The sequence below is a fragment of the Netta rufina genome (assembly GCF_964035555.1).
Source record: "Netta rufina genome assembly, chromosome: Z".
NCBI classification, from domain to species: Eukaryota; Metazoa; Chordata; class Aves; order Anseriformes; family Anatidae; genus Netta; species Netta rufina.
This window is the reverse complement of record NC_140126.1, coordinates 14,810,438-14,827,410: the sequence shown is the minus strand read 5'-3', so window position 1 is coordinate 14,827,410 and position 16,973 is coordinate 14,810,438. Positions and strand designations below refer to the sequence as shown.

Below are 16,973 nucleotides of genomic sequence, written 5' to 3'. Positions count from 1 at the left end.
TCGGCTGAACTGGCTCTTCCACCCACTGGCATTGCTTGCTCCAGCTGTAAGAGGGTTTTTTTAACTGTACATGGCACTGACTCTCTGTCCTCAGGGTCTTTTACAGTACAAAAGAAAGATTGCTTTTATGCCTTTAACATTAGTCTTCATAACTTTTTCCCTTCATCTTTGCTGTCTCGTGAATTACATCAAGCTGCTTATTGTCTGCTGTGAGTTTCAAATCGGCCCCTTTGTTCTTAGGTTTTCCCCTTAAATCTTTTGTTTGCTATTGCATAATGCAGAACCAGATCGTACCTTTCCTTTTCTGTACCACTCTTTCCGTGTGAGAATGCCTTCCCTTTTCCACCCTCGCTTCCTTCCAGGGTGATCCTGCACAGCTTTTGCGGTTTGGGGTCTGCCCTTAGGCCCTGCCGCTGTTTTTTCTTAGGGCAGGACTGAAATGACCTCTTGTCAGTTCTGAAGCCTCAGTGTCTTCTCAGTGCAGTTTTTACAACACTCATTCTGGTGTCCTTTTTATCACCTCTATCAGATATCCCTTTAAAAATTAATTGTGTTAAAACAATACATGCTCCGCCGTAGCAGCAGGATTTAGTTCTCTTCCTGGCTCTGTCAATGACAAAATGTCTGATTGTGTCAATCAGACAGTTGCTCTACATTAGCCAAAAAAAAACAAGTGAAGCTGAGTAAGCCTTTTTCGACCAACTTGAGGCAATTAGTAGACTCTTAAGTGCCTCTTTAAATGTGCAACTGCTTGTGCATTTTTATGAAAATAAAACATTAGAGAATAAAGACTTAAAATAAGAAAACAGTATGGCATGATTTTTCAGAGCTGCTTTGGTGCCTGGCTGAATATAAGAGGAGTTGTGAGAGGAGCCTAGGGGAGTTGTGAACTATAATCTTAGAACCCACATTTGATTCTTCTGATAGGTTGATTTAGAGTTAGGCAAGGAGTTCTGATCTTTAAATTTAAATACGTGGCAACATTTCACTTTCAGGATACATATTCATGTAGCAATATCTCATAGCTGCATTAGGCAAAACAAGCAGGAGGGTAATGATAGCCATTTGCAACAGTTAATATTTTAATTTTTCATTCTCTCTTTCTACCTGGTTAAACACCCTGGGCACCGTCAACATAAAGGCAGTCTTAGGAAGCACTATACACCTCAGTAAGTCAGTTTTAAAAGATGCACTTTTACAGGAATCTGCCCAGTCTCCTGGAGATATTTTGCCATTACTGTGTGCCAAAGTACATATAGGTCTTAAGATTAAAGAAAAAAATGTGCATTTATTATGAGTAAACATAACCTCTGAAATAATTTAAGCTGTCACAACATATCCTATTCAACAAAGCTGAAGGAGAGCAAAGAAGCAAAGCAAACAACCTGTGATTTGATCCAGTCCTTTAAATGTAAATTGAAATGAAAGTGTATTCTAGTATTCTATTTTTCTCCCAAAATTACTTCTATGCCAAAAATGACTGTTTAAGTGCTTGGGTCCTTCCTAAGATGTAAAAAGAGGAGAAAATTTGGGAGCTAGTGTCTCTCCAAGTTTAACTGGGTATCATGTCTGCTGAGGTCAGTGAGGGAAATAGGGAAGGGGCACTCTGCTTATTTGTAGCTGTGGTATATATGGCTTTCAGTGTAAGTAATAGCCAGGAGTTCCTCATTTGTGTGCTGTTCTCTGCATTTTGAATTTATGCAATTCTAGTTAAGACACAAAATTGCTGATCAAAAACTGCTTTAGAATGACTTGGCATTTATTTCACTTGTAGCCTACAGCAAAAGGTGTCCAGTGTGTGTGTGTTCAGATGAAAAATAGAAAAATAATAATAAAAAAAAATAATTACGAAAAAAATAAAATAAGATTAAAAATTAAATAAATTTATGCTTTTGTTATCTACAGGAGCCATGTCTGGAGGCTTCAATTTTCAGGTAACAGATGGCTTGAACTTTGCACCACGACAGATCTTTAGCATCACAGCTCGGACTCTAGTCATTAGTCTTGAAGTGAACAAAGGACTCGGAGTCTTTCCAGGTCTGTTTTTAACACCTTATCATGATTTTGTCCACTTGATAAAATTGCATAGGTGACCATATATAGCTGTACTTGAAAAAAAAAACTATCTCTGTGCTTTTTAAAAGAACAGTTATGTTGTTTCAAATGTTTTTATTTTATGGTCTTTACATTTTTGATATGCCTGTGTGCTTGGGATGATGGAATTTGGCAGTAAAATATATAAGCACAGTGTGACAATAAACACTGTCTGCCTAAGCTCTCAACATTCCTCATTCAGATTAATTTAAAAGCTCTATATAATATTCATAGAATTAGAGGTGCAAAGTGCTGCTTAGAGTATTCAGGCTGTTTTAGGTGGTTGGGATTTTTGCCTGGAGAAAACAGTGAAGCTTGTGTCCACCGAACTCTGAATAGCACACTTAAGCTCACCAGGTTTCTAGTTCACTTTCTTACTGTTTGAGCAGAGTTACGGAGAGCAGCGGAGACTCACTGATGGATCAGAAAGATTGAACAGTTTAAATTTGTATTCATGCATTTGCAGCAAGCTGTGTCAGCTGCTAAGTACTATATTTGAAGAAATTGTACTCCTACAGGAGTTGATGAATACAGAGATTCTCACCAGAGTCATATATTGCTTTGCATTAGCAAGAGTAATCCCTCATTGAGTTAGTAATCTGACTTTAATTGCAGAATTAAAGGAGAAAGAAAGATTAGCCTTCTCTCAGCAACATCTTGTATCACACTTCATGTTTGTGCTGCCTTCTTTTTTCTTGGAAGCCACAGGGAGATGGGAAATCTCTGTAGGTATTAATCTGTGTCTTGATTCATTAATTTCATGCAGAAGAGGAGCATGTCACTTTCTAAGACTTCCTGAATATAAACTGCATAAACAAAGGCTTGCAGCAAAAGCTATTTAAACACCGGCAACAAAAAATGAGATTGTAGCAGCATGATCTTCTTCAGTCAATATAAATGAGATTCACGTAAATCCACTTAAAAGGCTTATTAATCTGTGATTTCAGTGGGTAAGGTTGCCTCAGGCACAGGGATTTACAGAAATTCCCTCTTAAAGCAAAGATAATTGTAAGAAAAGTGTGCCTGATACTTCTATAGAGGGAATAGTTTCTAGATTTTCTATCCATTCTCCAGCTTGGAAGATACAGTGCTTCCTTCAGCGCTGCAGGCTGTATTTATCCAAGCCTACATTTTCTGCTGAGTAGTTGCTTGCTTTGAGTTAGCAGAATTCCTATACTGGTTTTAAAAAGTACTGCTAGCTTTTGTACCTGTTCTCTTTCTGATATTTTTAAAGACATTCTGGAGCTGTACAGGTTTCAGTGGTACTTGCTCACTGTGGAATGACAATTAAAACAGTGATGGTGCCGGTTGCTTAACCCCCACACATAAAGACAATAGCCAGTGTTTAGCTATATTTTATAGCACTGTGGGAAATGTTAAGAGACAACTTGAAGAACCTTCCCTCTAGGGAAGTAAAACTTGAATATTTTCTGAAGAATTTGCCATGTTTTCATGACTGGGTATAAACTATTTTCTCAAGCATATTGTTTTGCAATTTTATAAAAGCATGTACTGCTCTCTTCTTTCGCATTGAATATAGCAGATTTGTTTATATGGTTTAGAGATTTCTTCTATCCAACAGCAGATGATTTTATTCAGTGAGCTCAGTAAGCTGACGGGTAGATACATGAGTTTGTCTTATGTATGCTAGATAACTAGAACGTGAAGATTTTCTCTCTTCAGGGAAGCAATTGACTGAAGAAGGAATAAGATGAGCTGTCCCTAGAGAAGGAAAGACTTGTAGGTATTCAGAAGCAGAGCTGCCAAGGCTGGTCAGCACACATGATGATCCATAACTATTTAGTAGTGATAGGCAGAATGCTCATACCAGAGTAGTTTCCCAGTTGTAAAAGTTGGCAGAAAAAACAGAGGCCAAAGTTATTAGGTACTAATAACAGCCTTACACTATTGTGTTCCGCTTGTACAGATTAGCTTAGCCCTACTCTGTCACCCATCCCCTGTCTCTGATCCTTTCTGCAGAATTTGGGTGGTGTTGCTTTGTGACCTCTCAGCTCCTAGGCGGGGGAAGAGGCAGGCTGTGCTCTCACTTCCCTTTGCTTTGCCCACTCTGCTGGCTGGCAAATAACTGTCGCTTCCCTGGTGAGGTGTTGGACCAGAGCAGAACCACTGCAGGTGCTGGAGAAGGTTATTGGTGTCTCAGGAGAAAAGTGCTCACCCATTTTCAGTGTGGATGTTCACCACTCACAGGAGACAGTCATATATGGGGAGGTTCCCATTTCACAGGAGAGTGTGGGAGACTCCAGTGTCCATGGCCCTGCTTGGTATCTCAGCCTCTGCTGCACAGTGAAGTCCCTCATGGTCAAGCCACAGCTCCTGAGAGAGGTCAGGGCCGTTGGGAAGGACCAGGGGCTTTGTGAAAACTCGAAGCAGGTATATCCAGCAGTACAGCGTAACCATGTTTGTGATTTACTCTGTCTCAATTTGTTATGGCACTGGGGCCTGATTTGCATAAATGAAGTTATTGAGAAATAACTCTGTTTGCAGATACGCGTGGTCTGATGAACTTTTGCTCTCTGTTCTACATTCCTGATCACATCTGGTGTAGTCTGAACACGTGGTCATGCTTCCCTTTCTGCCTGTCACACGGAAGAGGGAGAACAGTAGAGAGAAAAGAAGGGAGACTCCTTGTATTGGATAGCGTGAGAGGATTTTTCAAGGATTTTTCTCCCCCACCTCCAAATTTTACAGGAGAAAGATCTTATTTTGGTTTACTCATCTATAAACACCGAGGTTAAGTGGAGATAGACTGATAATACAAACCTGAAGGATATGTATTGCTAGTATCTGAAATTCTGCATTGATACCTATAAAAGCTTGTTGATGAGGAAAAAAAATGTAAAAAGGGAGGCAGAAGTGGGCTCAGAGGGAACAGGACTGTGTGAATCTATTGCTCTTCTAAAAGTATTAGTTAACATCCTTTGTAGTTTTCTGAGTGTATATCATCAGGAAACAGTACATCAAAAAATCACTAAACCAGTCTTTTTTTTTTTTTATTTTTAATTTTATTATTAATTTTATTATAGGAAACTATGTTTTTGTCACAGCTATGTCAAAAATTGTCATGGTTTGGCTAAATTCCAGAAAGCTCTTTATAATCTTCAAGTCAGAAGGCACTGGTTAATGCAGTGCTGTGTATTAAAAGAATCCCTCAGTCCTCCATCCATCTTAATAATACTTTATTTCAGGCCATTATTTCTGTTGTGCAGTGTCCTTCTTATTTGTTTAATTCAGTATTTACTTTTTAAACTTCATTCAATGAAAATTGTCCTTCGTATTAATTAAGTGTTCAAGTTTTTGATAATTATTTATTTTGGTTTGGGTGCATTCATTAAAAAATGTGCTTTGTTAAGGCTTTTCTCAGCCAAATCAACCAGCCTTCTGTGGGCAACTGGGATTGCTAAATACATTGCCAGCGGTCACTTCAGCTGGAGTTAAATTCAGTTCTAGACATGTAAAAAAAGGGGCAGGGCTTCTTATATATGCACTACTTTTTACTTCGGGTTGCCTTTGCAGAAACAAGAATTTACCAATTACATGTGCTGAAGATAACTGTACCTTTCCATTTCTGTAAAACAAAGATACTTTATACTGATGTGCTTTTTGATTGAACTCATTGTGGAAGAGTTGTGTGATTTGGAAGTAACTGGAAAAGGGTAAACCTGATGATTTTACAAAACATTATTAAAATGCTAAATAGAATAACTAGATGAAAGGGTGATTTGTACATATAAAATTTTACCATTTTGTGAAAAATTGCTGTTGCAAATCTACTTTTAATTGCTGGTTTTTAGGTTCCAGGAAACCTATTTCACAACATGATCTGAAAGCTGTAACCAGTGATGTGACCAATGCAGGAAACAGAACTATAACTTTTATGATTGTAACTTCCCCCAAACTTGGAAGGCTGATCAGAGTAAATTCTGATAATACCACTCAGGAAATCCTCAGTTTTACACAGTCTATGGTAAGCATTTACTTTATACTGGATAGTTCAGTGGTAGATTGTTACTTCAAAGGGCATCCCAATTGCTTTTTCCTTGCCTGGTCCATTTATATCTGTTTAGTAACTGAGCATATGTGACCCATCAGTGCGATTGCCCAGATTTGCTGTGTCATTAAATATCTGGCATGTAGTAATGAATGCAAGAAGAGCCTTTGTTCCCCTCTCTCTGGATACTAGCAGAGTCTTGGCAATTTCCACTGTTTTGCTTGTAACAGTATTTTTTGGGAAGAGCTGTTTTGGTGCCATTAACCGGCAGTCAGAGGTTGGAAGCCTTGACTTTTTGGCAGAAGGCCAAAAGTAGCCTTGTGCCGTATGAAAACTCCAAGTAACAGATTCATTTCAGCTGTGCACAGTCCTCATGGGTGTCCCCAAGAGGACTTTTATTGGCTTGATTGGCTGTGATACTAAGTGTTTAAAGAATCTTAACTGTGATACAGGGTCCCCCACTTGAATGGCTAAAACATGGCAGCTCATGTAACTTGATGGAAAACATTCTTCTGCAACTGAGATGACTTACGCCTGTGCGCTGAGTCTTAATGGAGCTGTGTGCTCTGCACGCTGTAAGTTGTTCTCAGAAAATCCTAGCAAGGGAGATAAAAGGAGCTCGATCATCTGACTTTACAGAAGGAAAAAATAAGAAACAATTTCGATTTAATCTACATTTACAGATTTAAAAAGTGACTGTTTGACCTGGTAAATTAAATAATGAGAAAATCTGTTGTTTAGAAACAGATACTTGACCAACAAGACTGAGAAAAAAGTTGGCATTCTTATTAGTTCCTACCAAACTTTGAAACAACCTGACTAATGACACTGTTTCCTTCTGTTCTTAAAATGAACGGTTTTTATGAGCATTAAGTGAAACAGTTAGGCATGTCAGACAAGATCTTTCAGGTAGAGTTTTGAAGTTCAGATCTCTTTGCCTACAGATAATGATCTACATATGTTTATTTGATAGTGCCATGTCAGAACATGCCACTTTTTCTCTATAGCTTTAATTCTTACTAATGTGTAGATAACTTTGCTTTGAACTTCGTAAATTGTGTAAGGATCTGAGATGTAATAATGTGTGTGTGTCTTTTCTCTGTTGGAGGTATTTGTATTGGCCACTTTCACTTCAAACAAGTAGAACTAAGTGATTTATTGCAGGTAAAATTAAGGTGTCCTAACCAGCTCACTGTTTGTTCTGGCAGAGAATGAGGAGTAAGGGGAAGAAAAAAGATCCAAAATAAACTTCCACTGTCTAGTGTGCTGTAGCCACATGAAGTTAAATATCAGTGAAAAAATGACAATGATATTGCAAGCATTGTATATTCTCCATTACACAGAGAATAAGAATTTCAGTTTCTGTTTGGTAATAAAAGGCTTGTAAATCTGATTTAATTTGAAAGTTTTTGAGTTAGTTTTGTTGTTTGTCTTCATTGGCTCCATTCTGTATTGTAGAACTTGGAATTTTACTTCTGAAAAGTAGTATGCAGCTAGATTAAAAAAAAATTTATTACTTTTGCTGAGGTGCATCTTCCTTATGTCCAGTGTCTTATTGCCTTGTGGCCAAAAAAAAAAAAAAAAAAAGAAGAAGAAGCTGAAATCAGTATTACATTCCAGTGAAGTTTTTCAAGAACAGTTGTTTTGTAGCCAATATAAGGAAATTAATTGTTCTTTAAATTCAATGAGTTGTTTTTTCTCTCTGACAGTATGTTCTATGATAACTTAGAAGAGTTTTCATCTTGCAGCAAGCCACAATGTCATCATTACATTTAAAGTCATTTCAGAGGTAAACAAGGCAATGCTAACCAATTCCATTTTCTTGTCAGTGCAGATATTAGCATGGACTTGCGACTTACTAAAAAAAAAAAAAGGTATAAAAACTAGAAAGATTAACAGTTGATAACTAAACACTGCTGAATTTATAGGATGTCATGCCTATTCTTGTTACATTAGTTTGCTTTCTCCAAATTGAAGACCTAGAGGCATGCTTTGGAAGGTTGTCTTGAAGCAGCACAACATTTTAATACCACTTCTGTGTGTTTTGTCCCATAATAACCATTAAGGATTAAATCAGTATAGGGAAAACCTGTTGACGTGCATGTAGGATTTTATCACATCAGTCTGAATTCTATGGGCAGTATGGTCAGACAGTTTTGAAGCTGGTGAGAAAACTTGCCTCTGGAAGCCTGTTCCCTGGTGAGCTTGGAGGGGGCTGTTTCAGTGGTTTCAGGATTAGCTCTGTCTGTAGCTACAGATTCTGTAGTGCTTAAGTGCCTCATCCTTGATAGCAGCAGGGATTTTTGGATTTCTTTTTCACACCTTTCAAGCGTATGTCATGGGAACATGTGCTAATAAGTTCCTTCAGTTTGTTTGCAAAGCTGTGTAACCCATGTTACAAGTTGTAGACTTAAAACTGCCACCATCGTAGACAGGGATCTCTTTGGCAATTACAAACTAATACAGGCAAGCCAGGTCAGTAGGTGCCTGGGAAGCTGCGAAAGGTTTAATGGGTAGCTGTCTTTTCTTGAGGTCAGAGAATGAATTATCAAGCAAAGCTGAAATAGTGAATGAGAAATAGCAAATGTTCTAGTCTTGTGACTCTTAGGAATCCTACTGAAGTGTCAGTGTATGAAGGTATTGATCTTAAACTTCTGGTGTAGTTTCAGCTGGTGATTATCACGTATGATAATACTAGCTTTTGGTTTTTGGTCTGAACAGATGAGTGGTTGTATCTAGCATAAATCTGTTTTTCAACTAGGCTTGTCTGGCAACACTGAGTGTGTTCAAACGGAGAAATGCAGGATAAAATAACTTCATAATATAAGCTACATACACAGCCATTGTGTGTGAGCTAAGCTACAAAACCCTTCCTTGAACAATGTCTTATGATTTTTTTCTCTCCTTATGCTCCTGTATTTAAAATTAATCTCCTCGTATACCTATTGCTATCTTTACCCCAAAACAGGTGAATGAAGGTGTGATCATGTATGAGCACTTAGATGCAGAGTCAGCTGGCTGGAGTGCAGAAGATTTCTTTACGTTTACTGTCTCCTCTCCACCGTCAGCTCTGGACCTCCAGGTGTTCAATATTGTCATTTCGTATGAAATTACCAGGCATGGTCGGAACAGTCGTCTTCTAGCAAATACAGGTAAAGATGCTGTGCTGGTTGGGCCTTCTGGTTGTTTAGGATCTGTCAGCATTCCAATGAACAAATGAGAAAAAACGAAAGATAATTTTTCTTTGGTAGCAAATGACTGGAATACTTTCATCACAGAGTATAGTGTAGATAGTAGTTGCATCACTGCGTCTTTAAAAATGCGATTAACCACCTACGTTAGATTCTTCCTACTGCTGTAGTTGGTATCCTCCATTTTGCTGTAACAATAGAGATAATGAAAGAGTCATCTGGAGCTTTGAGATACTGATATTTCTTTAATCATGCTCTATGATCAATAGAATATGTAATCTCTTATATGCAAGTCTATTTTAAGAACAGTGATAATATATTTCTAGCCATGACATTTGAGAATCGAGGATACCATTAAAGAGAAATATGTGATTCCGTAGTCTCTTTTTTGAGCATCATGAATTTTTAAAACACATTACCTAATTTCTGAAATGTTGCAGCTATGAAACAGTCAGTTTCTAAGAATCTCTTTTTGTTTCTACTAGGTACCATAGTCCAGGAAGGAGGTAGAGTGTTAATCAACAAAACAAATTTAGATGCCTCAAATCTGTTGATAAAGCTACCTGAGGTACAGCGCTCCATGTATGAAGTCTGGTATCAAGTTGTATCTTTACCCCTACATGGTGTGATTATTGTCGGAGAAAGGAATGTTACAAAAGAAAAACCTAATTTCTCCCAATACATCCTGGACAAATTTGGAATTGTGTACATGCACGATAATTCTGAATCACTTAGTGACAATTTCACTTTTGCTGTTTGGTTAAACCTAAAGACCAAGTCTGCAACAAAGCCCCATAGTGAAGTTTTGGAGGAGATATTTAATATCACTGTTGTTCCAGTGAATGACCAAGCTCCAGAACTGAAGACTAAAAGGCTGCACTTGAGAGTCCTGCAGGGAGATGTGTCAGTGCTGGGGTCAGAGAATCTGAAAGTTGAAGACCTAGATAACAACCCAGCTGAGCTTAAATACACCATAGTTAGCAACCCCAATAATGGTTATTTAGCAATGAAGAGCAATCTCAGTGTTTCTGTACAGGATTTCACACAAGCTGATATCGACAATGGTAGGGTTTGGTTTGTACAGGATGGAAGTTCTTCCTCTGGCGTGTTTTATTTCAGTGTGACTGATGGTAAACATCGTCCTTTATACAAACTTTTCAGTCTTGAAGTAATACCAATCGCTCTTGTCCTGGTCAACCTTACCAATGTTGCACTTCCACAGGGCCAGACATCTGTCACTATTACTAATGTGCAGCTTTCAGCTGTCTCAAATGGAAAGAGCGCTAATATCATGTATGAAATAACTCAGCCTCTAAAGAATGGGCACCTGATGATTGGAAACGAGAAGGTTAGTAAATTTGAGCAAGCAGATTTGTACTCAGGAAGACTGTCGTACCACCTGACAAATCTCACTGTGTTCGAAGAAGTACTGGAGTTTATGATATTCACTGCAGAAAGTAATCTGACAGGACAAGTACTGAACATCAGAATGAAGCCCTTAGTGCAAGTTGTATCTGACATGCAGATTTCAAATAAAGCTGTGTATAAATTCAGAAGCAGTGACCTGGATGCTTCTGAGCTAGCTAATTTAACAAACAGTAATCCTAGATTTGAAGTGCTAGTGCCCCCAACTCATGGAAGGATTGTAAAAAAAAGGTTTGTGAATGATGCAGAGTTTGAAGATATTCAGACATTCACCCAAGCTGACATTGATAGAGGTGTTGTGCTTCTTGACATAGATGCAAATATGACAGGTGTTGATCTCTTAAATGACTCATTCACATTTATGCTCAGGGCAGATGATGTTCAGCCTGCTGTCGGACATTTTGAGTATTCCATAGTGCCATACAGTCCTCTGCTTGTGCAGGGTTTTACAGCTGAAGTGCCTGTCATAACCAGTACGACCGCTTTAAAAATCCACAGTACCTCAAAGGACGATGCACCAGTTTCCTCCCATAATGAAGAACCCACAGTAGCACCACAGAAGACCGTCCCAATCATGTTCCCAGGTCAGAATCGCTGGGGAAATCTACATGAGGAAGGCCCATTGCTAAACCTAGCAGTGGGAACGAGGGGATCTGCAGGGATTGAGACCACAGATTGGGCTGATGCCAAGAGTCCCAGAGAGCAAGCAGGTGAAAGCAGCAACTCTTGGTACATCATTATCCCCCTGGTCGTGGTGTCTGTGCTGCTCATCATTGCTGTTATTTCTGTGTGCATTTTGCTAATGTGTCAGAAGAAAGAGAAGGCAAAACCACTTGTCAAAAATCAGATGGATGTAATCCTTAGTAGTCCAGGTCGTTGTCTGGAACGAAGCTTGACTGTGCCTACTGTTACGGTGACCCCTCTCTTGAAGGGAGCTGAGCAAAGTACAGCCTCGACACCGATGGCAGTAAGACATGAACAGCTACTTCCTATGGTGGTTTCTCCAACTGTAGAACAGCCTTTGCAAAATAGCTGGTTAAACCTTGATCCTGAAATGATCCAGTATTGTCGAAGAACAAACCCAACTTTGAAGCGCAATCAGTACTGGGTGTAGTTCATGGCCGCTTTTGGTCATGCTAATTGAGGTAGCATGGAAAAGAGAGTATACACTATTGACATGTAATTTGTTCTTTATTATGCTTATTTATTATAAGTCAAATGATGCACTGTTTATTAGGTAAAACCCAAATACCTGCAAAATAATAATAAAAATCTTACTGGTTACAGTGGCCATAAAGTAAGATTTCCAGTTCATACTTAAGCAAGATTACTACCTAAGTCAGTGCATAATTTGTCACTGTAGATTTTGAGTGCATCCTGTGTATACAATATTTCTTATTTCCCTTGACAGGGATAAAGTAGAACCTTCTGTTGTGGATTATGTATATTTTAACATAATAATTATTTTGAAGAACTAAGTTTGCTATAAAGATTTTGTGTACTTTCCTGAACTGTCATTTCTGTTGTAAGAACTTTCAACTGTTTTTACAAGTAATTGTCAAGGTGCTAATCTCTTTAATGTTGGTTTGACCTGAAGGCTGTTCAAAGGCCAGTACTAAAGAAACAAAGCTGTGTTATTTCGCCAAGTGTTCATCTGCGTCAGCGAACTTGAAATCTAGAATTCATCTCAGCAATAATTTACAGCAGTGGCAGTGGATAAGTGTTCTGGTAAAACATTATGAGGTGGTTTTTTTTGTTAGTTGCTTTTTTCTTGTTTGTTTTGTTTTGTTTTCCTTATTTGTTGCTGAAATCTAGTCTTTGATGTCTGCAGACTAGTAAAATGCATCCATGACCTCTAATCCACATGGCAAAAACAATGTATCTGACAGCCTGTCTGCTGCATTACCTTTAGCCTTAGGTTATATCTGGAAGTGCGTATCAAATTTTATATTCCTGACTAAGGGCTAAATTCTGCCTTCAGTGAAGCAAGCATAACTCTCTCTGGAGTCTGTGAGTTCAGCTAGATGACAGCAGCATCAAGTCCTTTGCTGCACACTAGCATGTGTTGAGGAACTAGAGACAGAAACAATGCTGTGACTAAAAACATACTCCCTTCTGAAGTTTCACAATTTACCCTTCATCTCCTAGAATGCAGATCAAATGTGCCTTATACCCTGTGACAAGTACTACCTACTCTAATTTAGGTCTGCTAATAAAATGTGCAATAATTTCTCTGTAAAGGGGATATTTTTATATTTATGGAAATCCAACCTCAGTAGTGATATGCAGCCTCCTGTTAAGGTCCGTTCTTTCTTCCACTGAAAACTGCAAAATTCTTGTTGACTTCAGAGGACAAATTGACCACTGAACTTCTCATCTATTTTTGTACTTTGCTTTACAGCTTCCAATTAGCTTGCCTGTAAAAACACTGTGCTCAATGTCAAGGTGTCTCACTGCTGCATTATTATTATTCACATTGGAATGACATTTTCATTTGAGCCCAAGTACTGCCGGTCTTGCTTTTGTAGAGTGAATGTATGGGACTGAACATCCTTGGTGCTATTCATTTCATGGTACTTATTTGTTGTTGTTGCTGCTTGATTATGTTTTTGACATTTATATATTTCAGCTGAAGGAAATTTTCACCCATGAGGAAGGCCAGACTAAGTCACTGCTTACTGCTGTGTCCCAGGAACAAAACACACAAGCAGTGGGGGCAGTCCTTCTAATCTTTCCCTCTGCCACAGGCAGCCTCAGTTGGCGCATTTTGAAACAATGCATTGTTCAGAGCCCACTCCCAGGAGAGAGGTCAGTGTCTATGAGAAATATACAGGACACATCTTCAGCTAGTTGAGTTAGTACAGCAATAGTGAGTAAGGATGTGAACCCTTTGTATGCTCAGACTAAAATACATTTGAACCTGAATACACAATTTTATTTATCTGTCATTACCATTTTTCCTTGGTGCCATTGTAAGCAGGCTTGAGCTCACCCAGCACTGCCAGTGTAAAAGGCTGGGATGTTGAGATGTCCCAGATGGACTGCTGCAGCCCTGTGTTACAAAACTCTATATATAGACTTTTTCCACTTTTCCAAAGAAAATCTTTGGGACTGTTTTTAGAAACTCTCAGTCAGAGCGGTGGTACTGTCAGCTATTGCAAGAACACCCCAGCATCCTTTGTGGAGGTGCAGTTGCACATCTCCAGCCATTTCCTGAGACCTCTTCTGCTAGCTCCAAGCAAACAGCAGCTTCCTCCAGATCCCAGCTGTCAGCTGAGCATTTGCAAAACCCTTCCTCCAAAGCCTTTTAGCTGGTAGCAGGAACCCGATCCCTTTGTACCTTCTTCAAGGCTCCACTACAACGAGGAATAAAGAACTATAATCCAACACTTCCTGGACACTTAAAGAAGCATGTCTAACACTTCTCTACCACTGAGACCTTCCTGTCAACAGCAAAAGAGGTATCGTACTCCGTGAGACTAAGTGATGTGTTTCCAACGCTGTACCAAAATAAGGCTGCTGGAGTCTGATGACAAAGTCCCGTGGCCCCCTGAAAAGCTGAATATAAATGTGGAAGTGAAATATGTTGCTAAGTGTGTATCACTGTAAAGACAATGAAGCCCAAACTTGCTGTGTTTACTGTGCAGTGGAGATGTAACATCGGTCTGCAGTAATGATGATAATGGTAAAAAATGAGATCATGACATAGTATTGAGTGAATCAAAATAACAGCAATGGATTTAGAACTCCAGAACTGAATGGACCTGCTGAATGTCTGTATTTATATGTTTAGAGCAAGAAATTTTACATGAAAAATGCTGAAAAGGTTGCAGATTTTGTGCTGGCTCTTTTTTATGTAAACGTAATTGATTAAACCCTTGTTCTCTATTTCAAAAAAATGCTTTTGCCTGTCAACAGATGTTCAAGTAAATCAGGCAGTATGGAGTTGTATTTTGAGTATTGGCTCAATTTCAAAAGCACTGAGATTTTAAAAATTTTTTTTCCAATTATTAAAAACAATGTTAAGGCCTAATTCATCAGTGAAGTGTACCAGCAACCAGTTTGCTCTCTCAGTTGGTGCTGCTGTGATACAGCTTTGCCATAATACCTGCCATACGTTGGAACATTCTGATGAGAACTCTATATAGAAAAGTATATTGTATCAGTGATTACTGGCTTTCATATAAAATGTTATATTGCAAAATGTATTTGATAATTATGTATGTTTTTTACTTTAATATTGTATCCTGAGTCTGTATTAAAAAAATTGAGTGCCTTCATGTAAGCTCTCCCTGTGGACAATACAGAATAGTCTCTGGAAGAGGAGAGTTCATCTTTTTTTTAACGTAGATATTTAATACAGGTGAGGTGAGCTGTTCTTCTGAGGTGCCTGTCTCTTCTTGTTGACTCTAAATGAGCAAGTCTCATCCTCTGTTTCCTAAATAACTATCAATCAAAAAAGTCTTCTGGAAAACAAATGATTTGTACTTATGGATTCCTTTTGTGATTCCAGGAACATAGCTAGTTTATGGTCAAGATCTGGTTTGAATTTTTTGGTTGTTTCCTTAGTCCTGCAGCTGTGTGTTTTATTTCTTGAAAATGTGGTTTATGAAGGATTCCCTTTCTTACCAAATGGAGTTTTAAATTGCAGCAAAAAAGTGCCTTGAAAATATATATAAAATCAATAAATTGTTTTGTTTATAATCCACACACATAGGTTTTTGTGTGTTCTTTGAAGACCTACAGAGTACTGTGGTGCAAGAAGAGAACAGGATCCCACTGCCAGTAACAGTGCTCTAATGTGCTTTCAGATGTTTCTTTTTTAAATGAGACACATGCTGAGGTCTGTGTTGTGCTGTGCCCAGCACTGTGCCTCTAACATAATGCACATGGCCGGAAAAGGAGAGAAACCTCATCATGCATCCACCTGGCTGCATTCAGCACTGGCATGAACATAACATCAAAATTAACACATTTGTTTGAACTGGCTCAGGCAGCACTGTGTTGGGTGTATTTCAGGATTAAAGTTTTTTTTTTTTTTTCCTTTTTTTTTTTTTTGTTTCTCTTTCAATGCACATGTTTAGAAGGTCTTAAAATATCAGTTTCTTAAATGTTAATATGCTAGTGCTGTCTTGTCTCTCTTTCATAAGGCAGTAGAGAAGCCTCTCATGACCTGTCAGCCATTTGCCTCAGTAGTGCTGAATTACTGAGCTGTTTTACTATTAATTGTGGGTCCAGTGTCTAACCAGATACTGAGAAAACTTAAGCAGCTGGTCTTACAGAATAAACTGGTGTGCATCTTGCTTGGCTGCCTCTCTGGGGAAGATCTCAGCATCTGAGCTCACACTGTGAGAGTCCTGGCCCAGTACTGGAGCTGATTATAAATCATTCTTCGAATGTTTTAGGTCAGAAAATGCTGATCTGATTGACTTCAACAATGAAGAGGCCTGATATTGTTCAAATAAACCTTCTGCTCCAGTTATACCAGAGCAGGATTGTTAAACTGGAGGAAGAAGGACAATTTGAACAATTATGTGTTTTAGGTTTATACAATTTTAAACTTAATTTACAATAAAACTCATCCCAACTTCAGGATACTAAATTAAGATATTATTGCCCACTTACCACATGAAATGCTTTGTTTGAGCTGTTTCTCATTTTTATTTAATCAGAACTCAGATGGTTTGTGGTTGTTTCTGTAACTTGAGATGAGGAATTTCTTTTTTGAAATGTTAGAAATTTTGGTGGCAGCCGGACAGCAGCTTCCCCTGCACCATGCTGCAGCTCCTTGACTGTCAGCAAACGTAGAGATCCATAAGCACCAGCTGCAGCGTTTGCTGCAATAGCCTGTTAAGACCTGAGAGACCAAATTCAGTAGTGAATACACTTCAGTGTCCTAAGCTACAGGCCTACATTCTGCCTGCACCATTTTTTTTTTTCAAGTCAGCCCTCGTGATGTTATGTTGAAGTACATTCTGTGAATATTTTTAAATGGGCTGAAAATAATTGTCCTGGCATATTCAATGGAAACTCTATTAATTTATCTTCACTTGTTCGAAACAATCATTCCTGCCAGAGCTTGTGTATCCCAAATGCAGTCCCAGAACAAAATGTTCTTTCATTGCAACTGGTGAAATCTATAGTTTCACATCTGTTTGTAGGGAGACGGTATGGTGAAATGCTTGCTTTGCACGCTCATTTCCTCAATTCCAGTCTTGCTTCTTGGTTATTTTTGTGGTAATGCTTTTTACGTG

General features: G+C 38.5%; 1 protein-coding gene across 1 annotated transcript in view; it reads left to right on the top strand.

Moving 5' to 3' along the window:
• The window catches only part of LOC311221021 (chondroitin sulfate proteoglycan 4-like), a 37,518-nt gene extending 22,142 nt beyond the window's left edge, over positions 1-15,376 (top strand). Inside the window, exons 7-10 of the mRNA XM_084304744.1 lie at positions 1,906-2,037; positions 5,907-6,079; positions 9,072-9,255; positions 9,780-15,376. Of these exons, the coding sequence (XP_084160870.1) occupies positions 1,906-2,037; positions 5,907-6,079; positions 9,072-9,255; positions 9,780-11,833 (2,543 nt within the window). The 3' untranslated portion in view covers positions 11,834-15,376. The remainder of the gene's footprint in view (positions 1-1,905; positions 2,038-5,906; positions 6,080-9,071; positions 9,256-9,779) is intronic.
• The last annotated feature ends 1,597 nt before the right edge of the window (positions 15,377-16,973 follow it).